Source organism: Clinocottus analis, unplaced genomic scaffold (genome assembly GCF_023055335.1).
Source record: "Clinocottus analis isolate CAN_PGR_092001 unplaced genomic scaffold, fCliAna1.0.p SCAF_12, whole genome shotgun sequence".
Taxonomy (NCBI): domain Eukaryota; kingdom Metazoa; phylum Chordata; class Actinopteri; order Perciformes; family Cottidae; genus Clinocottus; species Clinocottus analis.
This window is the reverse complement of record NW_027175843.1, coordinates 15,284,110-15,300,339: the sequence shown is the minus strand read 5'-3', so window position 1 is coordinate 15,300,339 and position 16,230 is coordinate 15,284,110. Positions and strand designations below refer to the sequence as shown.

Below are 16,230 nucleotides of genomic sequence, written 5' to 3'. Positions count from 1 at the left end.
ATACCTTTAGGTATTTCTCCAGAGACTGACTCACCGACTCTTCAGACTCCAGATCCATGGAAAAGTTGATGTAGCCCTTCTATGTCAAGGACAAGGAACATTTCAAACAAAAAACAAAGCTTATAACAATGTGGCCCACTCAAGAGACTTTGTGTAACAACTGAACATTGTCACAAAAATCATGCTTGGTATTAATATATTATGCAAAATGTCCTGTGTTGTGAGGACATTGCCGACAGGGATACTTTGTGCAGCCTAAATTTCAAACCCTGGTTTGTGTAAATGTGTCTGTCCATGGTGTGATCGTACCTCTTGTGGTCCTGGTGCTCAACATCTGGGGGGCAATCTGAGCTCCTAAAAAAGCAGGTGTTGCCACTGCTGCTTTCGCATCCCAGAAGAGGGAGACCTCTGCTGTTCCAACGCACAACTTACATTACATGACATTTCATTTAGCCCACGCTTTTATCCAAAGCAACTTACAATAAGTGCATTCAACCACAAATTCAGAACAACAAGAATCAAGAAAGTACAATTTCTTTAAGAAAGCAAAATGTACAAAGTTCTATAAGTGAGTGCTATTAAAGTGCTGCTTACTTTATTTAAGGTATAGTCGGAAAAGATGTGTTTTTAGTTTGCGGGGAAAATGTAGAGACTTTCTGCTGTCCTGAAGTCAATAGGGAGCTCGCTTGAGCTGAAACAAAAACATAAACATTGTTATCATATATTATTCATTGTAGGCAAGTAATATAGTTTAATCAAAGTTATTTTGTGTGCAGAGTTGGAGCAGTTAGCACTCATGTATTTTTCCACTTTATTGAGCTGTTTCTTTCCACTTTATTGAGCTATTTCTTGACTAAATGCAGCGTAGTAAAGGTGTTTACCCTTTCTACCATCAGATGGCAGAATAAGTGTATTTAAAGTTCAACCATACGTTTAGTTATATTTGTCTTTGATCGAGGTTATTGACACAGATAATGCTGTTTATTTCATCTGATATTTATTGTTCAAGGTTAATTTGCAACCTAGTTGTATATATCATGTTTTTACTTGTTGTATTTGTGTAATTATAGAACCAAACATTCCTACATGGAAGAGTGAGCATGTGTTGATCACGAGGTAATAAATAATGACAATGAAAACATATCGAGACAGTTGGTTTATTCTTACCTGTGCTTCCAATGTTTACCTTCATTACTAAATTATCACTGCACCATCATCACTGTTACTTTCGTACTCATTCAACAAACAGTATCCAACCTGTTCTGTTTTAACTCTGCTGTCAGTGTCTTTGCCCCTCCAACAAAATCACATCATCATAATGTAAGCACTTTAATCTAAATAATGATATAGCACTCTGTTGTGTGTAAACACTGTGGTCGGAGTTGACTATATGAGTTATTGTATAAGACTGAAACATGGAGGGCTTCTCTCACATTTCGAAGATGTCTCTCGTGGATTAGTAGTCGAATGATTGTTCAGCGTTGTTGCCTGTTTTAGCCATATGTCTATATCTGTGCATGTACATTTAGATACGTCATATTCATTGTATAAACGCCGATTCTGATTATATAAATAACAAAATATTAATAGAGGTAGTTTGCTGTTCCTGTAAAACTGAGAAACAGGGCTATTGGGTCCCCCAGGTTACATGTCGGTCACTAACACATTTACATTAGTAGGTCATGACCTTCATTGGCTAAGAGCAGAAACTCACATGTATTTTGATCTTATCTAATTAAAGTCTTTGGAGAGGACCTCACAATTATGAGATCTGTGTAATGAACATCACCCTGGACAACGTTTCTAGATTATTTAAGGACAGTAAACTATTTACAATTTTGCACCACAAAGTGGGTATTTCGATATTTGTATTTTAGTTTCAACTTCGGTTCCAGAAATTCAAAAATGCTTGTTCTCCACACTTTCACTAACTATGCATAAATGCATATGTTTTGCAAAGGGTTGTGAGTGTGGCCCAACCTCCACAATTATATAAGGTTATATAACGTTAATACATTTTTATAACTGTTATTCTTTTTCTATGAGTATGTGTGTTAACAACATTAAATACAACTGTATAGATCATTATTATAGACACTGGTAGAAGGGGGGAAGACTTCTGGTCCCTCAAGAAACAACACAATAAGATGGAAAAGTAAATGAGTGCTAACAGCAAAAAAATCTGCACACAACAATGACTTTGATTAAACTACACTACGAACTGTGTTGCATTAAACAATGCAACGATTAATTGAAACTTGATTATTGCTGTGTGCATGGACACATCAATATTAAATCGCCTGTAGTCAACTCTTGTTGCTCATATGCCCAGATTTATTTATTTATATTGATTAATTTATTTTCTTCTAATATCAACTTGGTGTCTGTTTGCATCATAGACTGTAAATAATAATGTATTGCCTACGATCCTTCTATTGCCGTGGCCTTTATTTTGAAAGACTCATATTTCCGGTCACCTGCCCTGCTTTGCCTCTTTCTTCCAAAGAAAATAATAAAAGAAGGATTTGCAAAAACCGTCGAAAAATACGGGGGAAAAAAAAAACATTGTGCTTTTTCGTTTCAAACCAAAAACGAAAAAACATGGTATTTTTATATTTCCGCTTTTTCGACAAAACTATAAAACAAACGATTAGAGCGTACACGGACCGTGAAACCTCCTCAATCTCCAGTCCCCTCTTTGACATACCACAGCAGCAACAGGTGTGGCGCCGCCGTCGTGTTTGTCACTGCGCGGCCGCCGTCGAAGAGGTGGTTCCCATCAACAGCTCAAAACTGTCAGAGACAACTTCTGCTTTCGCAGTGGTGCACTGATTTCAAAATACATATATCTTCCTGCCGTGACAGCACAGTTATTGGGACTTATTCAGAGGCGCCGCGACGCAAATCTCCGCGAGGTACTTCCACAGGTCGAACTGACAGTTGGTAAATGTAGTCAGTTTATTTAGCAGCGGTAGCATTGAGCTAACTAACTTCAATTTCTTCGCTTTAACCTCGCTAATATTGACAACACATGGCATTCGTGTTTTATGTAAGGGGAAGGTATTCCGCGGTGTGGAGAAATGTTATACCTGGCAACACAGTTACGCTGTCATCTACTGAACATGTATGCTGTTTATTAGCTAGCTAATCGCTGTTCGTCACGTTTACGCCGAATGCCTTTACGTTAACGCTGAGATGTTTATTTACGTAGAAACAGGTAACAAGTGAGGGATACGTGGCCACGCGATTTACATAGTTTAATGTACAGGCGGAGCATGGTGCAACAATAACACAACTCTCAACTCGTTTTACTCGGTCATGAGTTGTTGTGACATGTCAGCAGGATCCAGTAACACGAGAGATCAAAAGAAAGCACTGTTGCTTTGTTGAGAGGACTCATTACAAAGTAGCTGCCTGACGACGTAAATGAATACCACAATGAATATTTACTTGTTGAAGCTAAATTTAGTAGTTTGATAAGGTAAACTCTTTATGAGATAACTGTTTCAGACTGTACTGTGCAGTTGACCACCTCGGTCTTTTTTTGCACGTCAGACTTTTAAAAACATGTTTTTCTTATTCTTATAACAGGCTTTCCACGAAGCCAGATGAACCAAAGATATATTAAACCAGAAAAGATTATTCCTTTTGTTCCTGCAAACTGATTTAATGTTGGGAGTGAAGAGAAGAGCTTTGTAAACATGTTGATAAAGATGCCATCACTATCTTGTGGAAGGGAGAGTCTGAAGTGATGGAGAACAGAGAGGAAAGGTAAATACACACATACACACATACATGCATACATACATACATATGCGCACTTGCACTGTGTGTTCTGATTATATCTCCCCTGCAAGCTCCACTGCAAACACGTTGAATACCAACGCAAAGTGCCAAATCTTGTTTCCTTGACATGTGATAAGATGTGAAATTTAGACCACTGATCTCTCAGTCCAACAGTTCAACTTAAATTACTATATAGAGCAACTTTCATATAATTTGTTCAGTTCAAATTGCTTTAAGTGAGTGAAAGCAATCTTGTTATGTTACAAGAAAACATCTGTGTCAGTAGCTTCACAGTAGTTTGGCTAAGTTTAATGATGAACCGTTGACCTGCAGCAATAAACTAATGATACACACAAATGACCCAAGAAAAATTCTCTGGGCAAGTTGTATGGACAGACACTTCTAACGGTTCAATGTCTGGGCTACCCTCGTCAGACCGTCGTCATCAGAGTTTCTGGACTGTGTACCTCTTCATTGATGTTCTGCAATATATTTTTCTGTTGTTCAGCATAAGTGAGTAAATTACAGATTTTGTTCCCCCTCAAACGATTAACTGCATGTCGGGACTTGCAGGTCATGAAGGAAAGCTAAGAATGATTGGCATGTAATTTAATCCAACATTGAGAGAAATCCTGTATGTGTCACTAAACCACAATATATTACAACATTGTGCTGGTATTCAACTGTATTTTTTGCCTTAGTTCAGGTTATGTCTAAATTTTAGGACCATTTCAGGCTAAAGTTAGGGATTTGTTTGCTTTGTTTCATTGCAGCCCTGCAGATGAGCAGGCCCCCACACCTTCAGAGCGAGGACTGCTCCACATCTGGCAGTCAGCGGGCCCCAGTTCGCAGCTCTGTCCAGAGAGAGTGCTGCTGTCCAGGCCTGTCCTTCAGGCCAGCCTGGGAGAACACCATGGACTCCTGCTGATACAGGGTGTGTGTGTGTCCGTGTGTGTGTGTCAATATGGTTGTACAATGGTCCAATGTATACTAACACATAATAATAACACTCATAATCCTATTCTTGTGTGAACAGGAATATTTGTTCACATTGCCCCACCAGTATTTACGACTTTTTTTTCTGTATATCTGTAGCTGTGTTTACACAATTACATATTTATACTCTCAAATTATGACTGAATTTAAGGCATTTTGTTGCTGTTGTACAGGTGGACAGGTCTATTCCTTTGGAGAGCTGTCATGGAGGAATTTGAGCATCCCAGTGTCTGCTCCGCTGCTGGAGGTCTCTTTGCTGGGGAAAACGGTGGTCCGTGTGGCCACTGGTGGTTTTCACTGCGGAGCGCTAAGCGACAAGGGTAACGTCTACATGTGGGGAGAGAACACTGCAGGACAGTGTGGGCTGACTGAGAGGGACAAAGACACAAGCATCACAGGTTAGTGAACACCTTACCTCTTTCCTTCCTTGCTTCCTGTCTTCTTTTCTTCCCACATTCCTCTCCTGGTTGTTTGTCCATCCTAGTTACTGCTTGCCCTTCTTACTTTCTTCTTCTGTCAGAACCCCTTCCGTATGCCTTTTTTTTAAACATTTATTTGTATTGTATTTAGTCAATTGTTAAGTGTAATTATCAGTTGGTATATGTTGGGGAAGCATCAGCTATATGAACCCTCCAGTTTCAGAGCCTTGCCAGGTCTCTGTGGTGGACAGTGATGTCGTTCCTCCAGCAGTCGTTCGGGTTGTGGATCTGGCTCTTGGACGGGAGCACAGCCTAGCTCTGTCGGCCCAAAACGAGCTCTGGGCGTGGGGAAGCGGCTGCCAACTTGGCCTGGTCACCAACACCTTCCCTGTGTGGAGACCACAAAAGGTAATTTGTATAAAGCGCAATTAATTTCAACAAGCCAAATAGTAAAATGTGGACTCAACCCGTTTGAGGATATTGATACTTTTGTTAAATATGGATTCTTTTAGTTGGTGAGAGAAATGAGATTTGAAAAATCAATATTGTTGTTTTTTTGTCTATGTGCATGTGAGCACTTGACACATCTTTATATTTTAAATAAAACAAATACATTTCTATTATTTTCATCTCTGGCATAGGTGGAGCACTTGGCAGGCAGACACGTACTTCAGGTAGTTTCTCTTCCCTATATCCTCTTTGACACATTCAAATTACAAAAGAATGCTATGTCCAGAAATACCATCTCTATTTTTTATCCGCAGGTGGCTTGTGGTGCCTACCACAGCCTGGCTCTGGTTCGCAGTTTACCTCAACAGAATACGCAGAATCCTTCTGAGAAGAGACAGCGAGGTCGGTCACCTCACTATTTAGTGACGGAAAGGGAGGAGCTGTTTGCAGGTGATACTGGTCACTACTGTCCGCTGGGGGTGGAGCTGACTGAAGTCATGACAGACGAGGTAACTATACTTCAAGAAGGCAAAATTACAGAAAAATATATTTTCTGGGGCCTAATACCCTGTTGTAAACAGACATATACAACATCACAGAATCAAGACGCTGTTAAAATGTTTTAGATTAAGTATCTATAAGCATAGATGCTTATTTAAGAGGTTTGGCTTTTTCAGTGATAGTTAATGCCCCTCTTTGGTTTACGTTCTCAGACCTCTTCAAGAAGAAGAGACCGCAGACAAAGGTTACAACCTGGGGAAAGGTCAGTTGGTAGCAAACTGTCCAATTTCTCTTCAAAGCTCCAATTTCTAGATATGTCAAATCTAACATTAAGCGTTAGGGTATAACATAATTTAATGGTCTCTCTTTAATCCCTCCATTTGATTTAATCACCATCTATTTTTTATTTTCCTGCTTTCTCTTTCCATTCCCTCCATTGCAAAACATAAGGGTAAACATTCCAGTTGGGCACATTCACCCCCTCAATGAAACAGACGGCAGCCCCAAGTCTCACACGCGGTCAGGCTGGAGAACCAACAAGAACCCTGCTTTCCCTGACGAAGCAGAACTTCAGAACCTCCTCCAGAAACTCTCCAATCACTCATTGGAGATGTGCCAGACCGCCGGGCCAGGAGATACCGACTCACTGAGCAGTTACACTTCAGGTTGCTAATTCTGTTCCTTCTTTCTTTGTTTTGATGTCTGTGTATTTTTTCTATTGTTTATTAACTCATTCACATATCTATCCTTGTGTTTTTTGCTTGTTTGTCTCTTAAATAGTTTTTCACTATTTTATGTATTTATTCGTAGCTGCAGCTTGTTCATTGCTCTGCTTGTTCCATTGTTCACCACATTTTTGTTATTTTGTTCTTTAGAATTTAATCTTATTTTCTTTCTGCTAAAATGTTTTTATTCCATCTGCACTGTAATTCTTCTCTCCAGAGGACAGCTGTGTTTCCTCAACTCCTTCTACGGATCCGTTGACTTCCAGTTACAAAGAAGATTCACCAATTAAGAGTCAAACCACCAAGTAAGACCAAGTTCACTGTAGTTGAAGAGAATTTTAGACACTACAGTTGATCAATGTTTACATTTCCTTACGTTGTTTAGTTTTCATTGAAATATTAAAGGATATTTTCTCATATACAATGTTTTGCGGCCTGATTTTTGACTTTCCTTCCTACTTTAACAGTGAAGTGGCTGTGCCGCTTTCCGCCTCCTCTCCTGTGTGTTTGGAAGAAGTTCGGCTTTGTCTGGAGACGGAGCAGCAGGCACTGCAGGGACCAAAGAGCACCAGTCTCACAAATATAAATCAGAAGGGAAAAGCAGCAGCAAATAGGAGACGCTCTCTGCCAGGAACACCCACCCGTGGTAGGAGTGGTAGGGTTTGAACAACTTGGCCAAACCTTTGGGAAATATTTACTTTCTTGCTAAGAGTTAGATAAGCTTGGCACCCTAAGCCATAAGCATAGAACCAGGAGGCTTAGCTTAGCACAAACACTGGCAGACAATGATTACCAATACATATTTAGCCATGTGTGAAAGAGCCAGGCTAGCGGTTACCCCCTTTTTTAGTTTTTGTCCTAAGCCAACTGTCTGTTTGTTCCAGCTTCATATTAAGAGCAAAGATATAAGATCAGTTTCAATCTTCTCAAATGTGCAACCACAGGAAGTGCAAATACTTCTCATGAAGTATCTGGTACCAATGGGGTGAATGGAAACACACAATACTTTTGCTTGTGTTTGCCTTTCGCTTTGACACACTGAACAATAATAGGTTTACCTTCATCTGACGTCATTAGCTCAGATTAACTGATATACAAGTCAAGACAAAATAACTTCACATTAAAGTCAGAAAGTCCTTCGACGCATTATAACTTGTATTGCCGAAGTTCAAATGGGACGAATGTTGTGATACATGACCAATCCCATTTCTCAATCGACCACTTAAAAGTCTCTCTACACTTTATATATCCACAACATAATGCATGACGGGTATGGATAAAGCCACAAAAGACATGATGGTAAACCTTTTCAGGGAATTGTGATTAGCAGATGCAGCAGACTAACTTCTTGTTTTCTGGTTTGCTGGTTTCAGAATGAAAGTCTCTTCCGTCAGCACAGACCTGTAACACAAAAATACCACTTTAAATATTGTCTCTATCAGGGATGTCTTCATTAATTTCCTAGAAATCTCAATCAGCATTTAAAAAAAAGCCCAATATACTGAAAAAGTCTTAGTAGATGAAGACCAAAATGTCCGATTAGTCTAACCAATAAATAGTTGATAACATATGTTAACCAGTGTGACTGAACAGAAAACCTCCCCACAACCCATCATGTTGATATTCTTTAGTTTTATTTACGCTTCTGTGTTTTTCTTTGAGTTCTACCTACTTTCCTCTTTAGTTGTTGTCGCTGTTCCCGTGATTTTCTGCGTGCCTGCTTGCTACAACCTTGACCGATTCATTACGCTCACTGCTCGGTATTTTCAGATTTTACAAGTTTGTTCTAGAGCAGCTCACTAAGTCATTAGGATTAGTTCATCCCAAACCTGTTTGCGTCATCTACTTCCTCTGTACTTGCTGTTTTTAAAAAAAAAAAAATTTGTCTCAAGAGACACTCAAATATAGGGGATGGTTCAATTGGTTAACTCAACACTATTACGAGGGCTTTATCATTAGATCGTGTGTTTTTCTTTCAGGGTCTCCAAGGCAAAGGCGGCTTTGTGCCTGCAGGCCGTCCTCGTCTTGTCGGACGCGCGACGCTGCTCCGGAGGACGCTGGAGAAGGCCTGCCGTCTCTGGACACAGAAGTGTGGAGCTGGGGCCGCGGGTCTGAGGGGCAACTGGGACACGGAGATCAGCTCGCCAGGTGTGGATACACAAACACGCACATACACTTATAGTATAACACCACCTGTATGTATGCCTTTTAAAACCATGTTAACACTACATTTTGGGTCGTGTTTGCGAGTATGCAGTACAAAACTGAAATCGTGGAGTGGACTACTTAAAAACGGAGCTGAAACTCATCCAATGTAGACAAGCTGTGTCAGACTGTGTGTGTGTGTTTTTGTGTGTTTGTTCAGACTCCAGCCTCTGTGCATTAAGTGTTTGACAGGCGAGGAGGTAATCAAAGTCGCCGCAGGGTCACACCATTCACTGGCTCTCACAGCTCGCTGTCAGGTAACAAACACACAGCATGTACACACACACATACACACGGACGTGATTGTACAACTCATTAACATAATATCCCCCTCACTATTCTTAACCATCACAACTAACTGCATTACCCTAGCCTAAGTCTGACCTTAATCTGTAACTAATATGTCATGACGACTGACCCAAATGTAGTAATTTTTAAGATCTAAAGTCAAATTGGTCCTCGCAAACATATAAGTACAAGTTCACACACATTTACACCAGTTAACTTATCTTGTGTTTTTTCAGGTGTACTCATGGGGAAGCAACATGTGTGGACAGCTCGGACATGTGAACAGTCCTGTCACTGTACCTCAACAGACAAAGGTACTTCAGTCTGTCATAGTGTTTTCTTTCATTCTAATTTACAATATTTCACGTTTAGTCAAATATTTAAAATTTCTTGAAATGCTTATTTCTTCTCGTATTATGCACTTGAATCCAGTCATCCACGCAATCATTGGTTAGTCAATAAATCAATCTAGTTATTCCATATCCTGGCATTATACACAGAAATATGACTGAAAAAGTAATATATCATTAGGTGGGTGACGATCATATTGTAAAACATTCTCAAGGACATATCAGAAATATCAGCGCCAGAGAAGATGAGAGATAGTTTAAAGTACACTAGAATATACAGTGAAGTAATCATGCTTTGGTCACGCTAACAGATCTACAACAAACCATTCAATAGCCTTATATATGTTGTCCCTTGTTGGTCACTGTAGCTCTCTGATGATCTTCGGGTTTGGGACCTGACAGCCGGTCAGAGCCATTCCCTCTTCCTGGCTGATGGAGACTGCGTCCAGCCGGTCCTGTTATACTGCGGCCAGCAGCAAGAGCCAACGTCAACGCAGACGGGGAGGTCACGCCAGACTGAAAGGTCACGCCAGACTCAAAGATCACCCAACAGAGCAGAGAGTTATACAGTCAGACCCAACCTGCTGCCCTTCTGCATGGAGGTTTGTATGTCCATAACACAGCCGTTTGTTGTTTTCCTTTAACAGGACTGATGGCAAGAAAGATGATGGGTTCAGAAATGTTCCAAATGCACCACGAGGGTGTTTTTGTCTTCACACATGACTTAAGTTTGGTTGAAGTACAAAAATATTTGAAGTTATATGAAAACTTAACGTTATCATGCTGTTAATGCATGTTTAACCTTCTTTTTTTTCTGTGTGTAGATGGGTTACATCAGCCGTGTTTGCAGCGGTGGTGAGAGCTGTGCGGTGTTGGCAGACAAGAACGTCATGGGTTTTATCTCCGCTATCCATGAACTGGCCTCCAGAGAGAGACAATTTTACTGCTGGTTGAGCAGCGTCAAGAAGCTTTTCCTCACACCGCTGCGTAACAGAGGTGAGGAGGACTCTCTACTGGCTCCCTCTTTGTTGATCGGCAGCAGTTGCCGTGGTGGATCTACTCTGCATTTTCACATCTAACCCCCATCTTACTAGTGGTTTTGAATATGGGAATTAAATGTTCCTCTTCAATATAAATGAAACACATTGGAAAGAACTGTCTGTAAAATACATAAAAATAATAATGATGCATTTGTGAAATAGTGCATGCATGATTGGCGCATCTAATAAGTGAATGCATGAACGTAATATGTGTGTGTCTGTGTGCGCTACTCCACAGAGAGCGTGTGTCCGTCGTTAGGGGAGCCATGCACTCATCTCTTCTTCTCTCTCTGTGAGAGTTTTGTTCGTCTGAGCTTCCTGATCGGTCGACAGTCCACGTCACTCAGCTACTTCCTGCATGATGTGCAGGGTTGTGATGTCACTTCCCTTCCCTTGCTGACGCACACTGAGCTCTTTCTGGACATTTATAAAGAGTAAGGTTCATCTTTTTTATCTTGCTTTTTTTTAAAACTTTTTTAGTCTGCCTGCTTTTGTGATTTTTTTTTTCAATTGTATTAATGTGTACCTTATTTCCAATTTGTTCTACTCACTTACTTCTCATTACTGTGTTTTTTACTACATTATTTCTCGCATTGACAATTATTTAAATCACGCTAAATGAAATAATTTGACAGTCTTATAACAGTCACTAGACAGCCACAGATACAAAATAGTTTTCCTTTTTTTTCTCAAAGCATTTATTTTTTTTGTTTCTGTTGGAACGTAATGAGAATTTCAGTTTCTAAATTACATTACCCACGCTAGCTTTGAATACCACTTCTGCAACAACAGACTCCACTTACTGTCTCTGTACTGTAAATTACTTTATTCATCTATTTGAATAGATAGCTTTTGAAATGTATTTTTCTTGTTTGGACTTTAGCCAAACTGTTAAGTTATTTTCCTGAGTTTTAGTATTCTGCTCTTTGGGCTTGTTTAAGACAGATACCAGGAAGGTGGCACAAGTAGTTTTCACTGAGCACTTTCCAGTTCATTTCATAGTTGTTTTTTTTATCCCATTTCCATTTCATTCAGAAATTGACGGGTTTAATCAATTAGATTGACGCCATTAGATACTGCTTCACAGGAACGCCTCTAGTTTGTGAAGTCAAATGAAAACCCTGACTAACATCTCTCTCTGCGTTTGTCTCCCTCCAGGTATTGTTCTTCAGTTGGTAACTTCCAGGTGATGGGTGGATTCCGATCTCTCCATAAACTCTCACTGTAAGCTCCTTTTTATTTTTTTTTCGAGCTCCGGGCAGCTGAAGACGGACACATATTTCGATGAAAATACTGAAGATAATTGAGTCCTTTTGTGTCTCCCTGCCTGTCTCTGTGCAGTAAGTGTTTAGGCTCTCAGCAGACCGAGCTGGCTCAGCTGTGTGTATCGGACCAGTCCGTCAGTGGTAATGTTGATCTGGTTTCCTTGTTGTACTGGCCACTGCAGCAGCTCCACCAGTACAGCCGAGTCCTGCTCAAACTGGCAGCCTGTTACGATGTGGTGAGAAGGAAACTCACTGCTCTCTTCTTTTTCTTCTTTCTTCCTCTTTTTCCACTCAAACATTTTTCATTTTCCTTCTTTTTCCCACCTCACTTCCACTTTCTCAAAATGAATATTATTTTTCTCACGATTGAGTAAGTTTAGATATATATTTTTACTGTCATTATATAGGCCGGAATATAACACTGATAATAACACTCTGATAATTTTTTTACATTTAAAATACATTTAAATAAAACATGTAAAACATGTGTAGCTTAAACTATATAACACAAGTTATCACATTTGTAATTGAGCTATGTAGCAGTAAATAAAATACATGTATGTGACAAAATAAAGCTTAACAGTCTTTTTTTCCCTGTAAACATCTGAAGAGAATAAGTCTTAGCCCCTGAATTTATCAGTTTGGTGCTTTCCGACGCTTTATCCAGACAATAGACATTAAAAAAACCATTACTTTTTAGTCTCTTTAACATACTTACATTGGTGGTTATTTTGGGGAACATACTGTATACTTATCTTTTATTACAGATTTGAAGAGTGTTGCAGTCTGACAGAGGTTTACAATTTCTTGTGTTGTTATTTGTGATGAAGTCAGTTCTCTTTTGTATGACAGTGGAGAGAGAAAAAAAACTATTCTACTGTATCTTCCTCATTTTGTGGGCATAATTAAAATGGGCAGACTTGTTCCAGTGGTCAGACAGTCTGCTTGAATGCACATGTCTATTTTGATCTGTGATCCGTTAATTATGTGTATAACTGTCAAGAACGGCCAAGTGGATTCTTCTTTATGTTCTACAATAATGAAGAAAGAAAAAAACAAATAAACCCTGCTCATTGTTGTTGTTTTTTCTTCTTTTTTCCCCCCCAGTTAACTGCAGAGTATCAGTCCCTCCATCAGGGCTGTAGTCAGTACGACTCCCTGTCTCTGTCCCTGTTGAGGAGGAAGAAGGAGGCTGAAACCACCTTCCTCTTCTGGAGCACCCACTCTGGAAAAACTACAGTGAGCACAACTCTGTTTTACGTTATTTAAACCTGCTATCATATCATGATCGAACTAAGCAAATGTTAAAGAGTTTTTGTATTGTCGAACTACGATACACAGAAGACAAACAGAGTATGCTCTTGAAAATAATCTCTAAACCCTTTAAGCTACTGAGCTTGTGACATTTATTTGACTACACAGAGATAGTGCTGTTCCTGCTCACAGGATACAGGACAAGTTTGTTATACCAACCATGGCTGTCTGTTTGCTCCTTTTTATTTCCGATATTATTCACAAAGAAAGTTTTTTCTCATTATGTCATTAGTCCACTTGCTGGAAATATTGAAAAGCAAGTACGGTAGATATTATTGTATTGCAAGATGCTCAGATGGAGACCATGTCGCCCCAAAATGACAACTTCTGTAAAAACACCAGTAAAAAGTCAACCTACTCTTAAGTTTAATCAGCAAATATTTGTTGTGCGTTTGTTCATCAGGAGGCCCTGCGTCTGCCGCAGCGTCGTGTGGTGTGTGAAAGCAGCAACAGATCTCTGACTCTGCTGAACGCCGGGCGGTTCTCCAACCACTGGTTCATACTGTTCAATGACACCCTGGTGCACACACAGGTACGCACACATGCAAACAGGAAATCTAATAGCCAAATGATGGTATCTTTCTTCTACTTGTGGACACTAGAAATGCTCTGCAGACAGAACTTTTAATATTTAACAACACACACTGTTTAAACAGTGGAGTAGAGAAAAGCCACGGCATCTTTGTTAGTCTCTGTGTTTCTGGACATCTACCATGTTTTGCAGATAAAGTTGATATCTCTACGTTGTATCTTTCATTCACTCAGGCTGCCACTCCCTCTCAGAGCCTTGTAAGTATATCTTAACACCAGTTTAACCACGCTGAGCTTTGTGCTGCAGCAGCATGGGCTGGCCTCTGTTCGGTGCTTACAATCTGGTTCACATGGCGTTAGTGAGCAAATAAAGAAATTTTAACCAGCAATATATGTAATGTTATAGAAACTGTACACACAAAACACAAAACATTCTTCGCCTGCAATCAATCCTCTTTTCACGGAGGATTATATTTATATTTTCAGCAATTTTATGTTAAAAATCCCAGTATCGTGTTATTCTTTCATATTTCTTCCACCCCAATGAGGTTAGACTAACTGAATGAATATCTTGCTTTGTAATATTGCACTCCCTGGCATTGTAGAAGTCCTATGTTCACATTTATTTTTGCCCATGTCCTGATGGCTGATTCTGAGCTTTAGCTGCCACCAAAGAGTGAGTGGGTGAGTGAATGGGTGAGTGAGTGAGTGGGTGTATAGTAATGTTCATCAACTATTGATAATAATAGATGAGTTCATATCTACAGTAGCTCATGCTATGATATGATTGGACCAGATGACAACTTGGACTGTTGCCTTTCCCTGTGTTTTGCTTCCTCTCTTGTTTGTGTTTGTTTCCCACAAAATCCTGGCTAATAGTTTGCCTTCCTATTATCTGTCGTGGTGTGGGGTAATGTGTTCTTAGACAGCAGATAGTGGTAAACCTGTCCTGTTTCTCTCTCTGTGGTTCTGGGTTTATGTTCTGTGTTGTGTAGTAAACCTTTTACACATTATTAAACCAGCATTGCCTACTGTGTGTATGCATCTTGCCTTGTAAATTTAGTAGTTGAGCTTTGTTATAAAATTCTGGATAAAGTTAAACTAAAGAATCAGAGGTGTATTATTAGTATTAAATCACATGTGTACTTCGTTGTTAGTCGTTGTTAGTCATTTTCCAAGTATTTAAAAATTTCATACTGACAAATAATTGTTGTTTTTACTTGCAGTATATAAAAATAACCGTCATCGACTTTATTTATTTCTCTCATATGCGCACATACCACATGATTTGAACATTGATTGGAAGACTGCACTGAATACTGGGAGAAGTATCAAGACTCCACATCCGCAGAAAAGATGGTGATCAGTACCTGAACCGCTGCTCTTTCTCATTCTGCAGTTCGCCACGCATCACATCTACCCTCTGACCTGTCTGTGGGTGAAACCAGTGACGGAGGACAGCAGCGGACTGTGAGTTTGTTGCATTAAAAAAAATCCAGTCAAGGCCAACATGACAAACACTAATAGAAATGCTTGGATGCAACAGTAAAACTAGTGTTTTATGATAATGAATAATGAACAAAAGACATCTCACTCACCCACATGTGGACAGTAATGTTATGCTTTGGCCTCCGCCTGGTTTGTTATTAACACAAACATGTCACCCAGGTCTGAAGGATTTCTGGGATTATCACTCCATATAAGGTCATGGATGGAGTTGAAGCTAATCAAACAAGCAACAAACACCGTGGCTGTCATTTGATGAAAATTTGGCATGAAACATACTGCTCTTTAAACTGTAGTATGTATCCAAGATGAGGCACCATTTCCCCAGAGACATGAAATGAGTTCTCTTCGTCCTCTTTTTATTAACTAATTTCTTGGGCTCCAGCATCTAGTGGTGAGTAGATGAACTACATTTTAGTGGTTGCGTACTATTTGGCTATTTGGCAGATTGTTTTTATTCCCCTAAAAGCTAGGAAGAGATGATATTGTGAACATTTTACGCAGATAAAGTTTTATTATTGTCCTTGTGTCTTCAGTTATGCCATCAAAATAACATGTCCAGAGGAGAGTTTCACCCTGGTGGCCTCGACGCCACAAGAGAAGGTACACCTATAGTTTACACACTTATTACCTTCTTATTGCAGCTTATCTGTCATTTTTATTGTTAATAAGTTAAAAGGTATATAGTTTGTTGTTGTCAATATTTAAAAGTATTTCAGTACTACGACATTTTGTGATTAGTAGTGATGGTATTCAATGATGTCTTGGCATTACCAATGGGTCGACATTATTTCTAAACAGCAGTAGAATAGCATATTTCTAATCAGTGTTTTTCACTACGAACAGCTTTTTAT

The 16,230-nt window shown here is 39.6% G+C and overlaps 1 protein-coding gene across 1 annotated transcript in view; it reads left to right on the top strand.

Moving 5' to 3' along the window:
- LOC137782779 (alsin-like) overlaps positions 1–16,230 on the top strand; it is a 37,659-nt gene that overhangs the window by 13,747 nt on the left and 7,682 nt on the right. The window contains exons 2-24 of the mRNA XM_068572395.1: positions 3,592–3,771; positions 4,560–4,720; positions 4,956–5,180; positions 5,419–5,609; positions 5,843–5,875; positions 5,966–6,160; positions 6,365–6,414; positions 6,603–6,817; positions 7,095–7,182; positions 7,345–7,523; positions 8,857–9,025; positions 9,243–9,339; positions 9,607–9,684; positions 10,089–10,322; positions 10,545–10,716; positions 10,999–11,194; positions 11,919–11,984; positions 12,102–12,261; positions 13,133–13,264; positions 13,743–13,871; positions 14,105–14,128; positions 15,270–15,340; positions 15,913–15,979. Of these exons, the coding sequence (XP_068428496.1) occupies positions 3,752–3,771; positions 4,560–4,720; positions 4,956–5,180; positions 5,419–5,609; positions 5,843–5,875; positions 5,966–6,160; positions 6,365–6,414; positions 6,603–6,817; positions 7,095–7,182; positions 7,345–7,523; positions 8,857–9,025; positions 9,243–9,339; positions 9,607–9,684; positions 10,089–10,322; positions 10,545–10,716; positions 10,999–11,194; positions 11,919–11,984; positions 12,102–12,261; positions 13,133–13,264; positions 13,743–13,871; positions 14,105–14,128; positions 15,270–15,340; positions 15,913–15,979 (2,952 nt within the window). The 5' untranslated portion in view covers positions 3,592–3,751. The remainder of the gene's footprint in view (positions 1–3,591; positions 3,772–4,559; positions 4,721–4,955; positions 5,181–5,418; positions 5,610–5,842; positions 5,876–5,965; positions 6,161–6,364; positions 6,415–6,602; positions 6,818–7,094; positions 7,183–7,344; positions 7,524–8,856; positions 9,026–9,242; positions 9,340–9,606; positions 9,685–10,088; positions 10,323–10,544; positions 10,717–10,998; positions 11,195–11,918; positions 11,985–12,101; positions 12,262–13,132; positions 13,265–13,742; positions 13,872–14,104; positions 14,129–15,269; positions 15,341–15,912; positions 15,980–16,230) is intronic.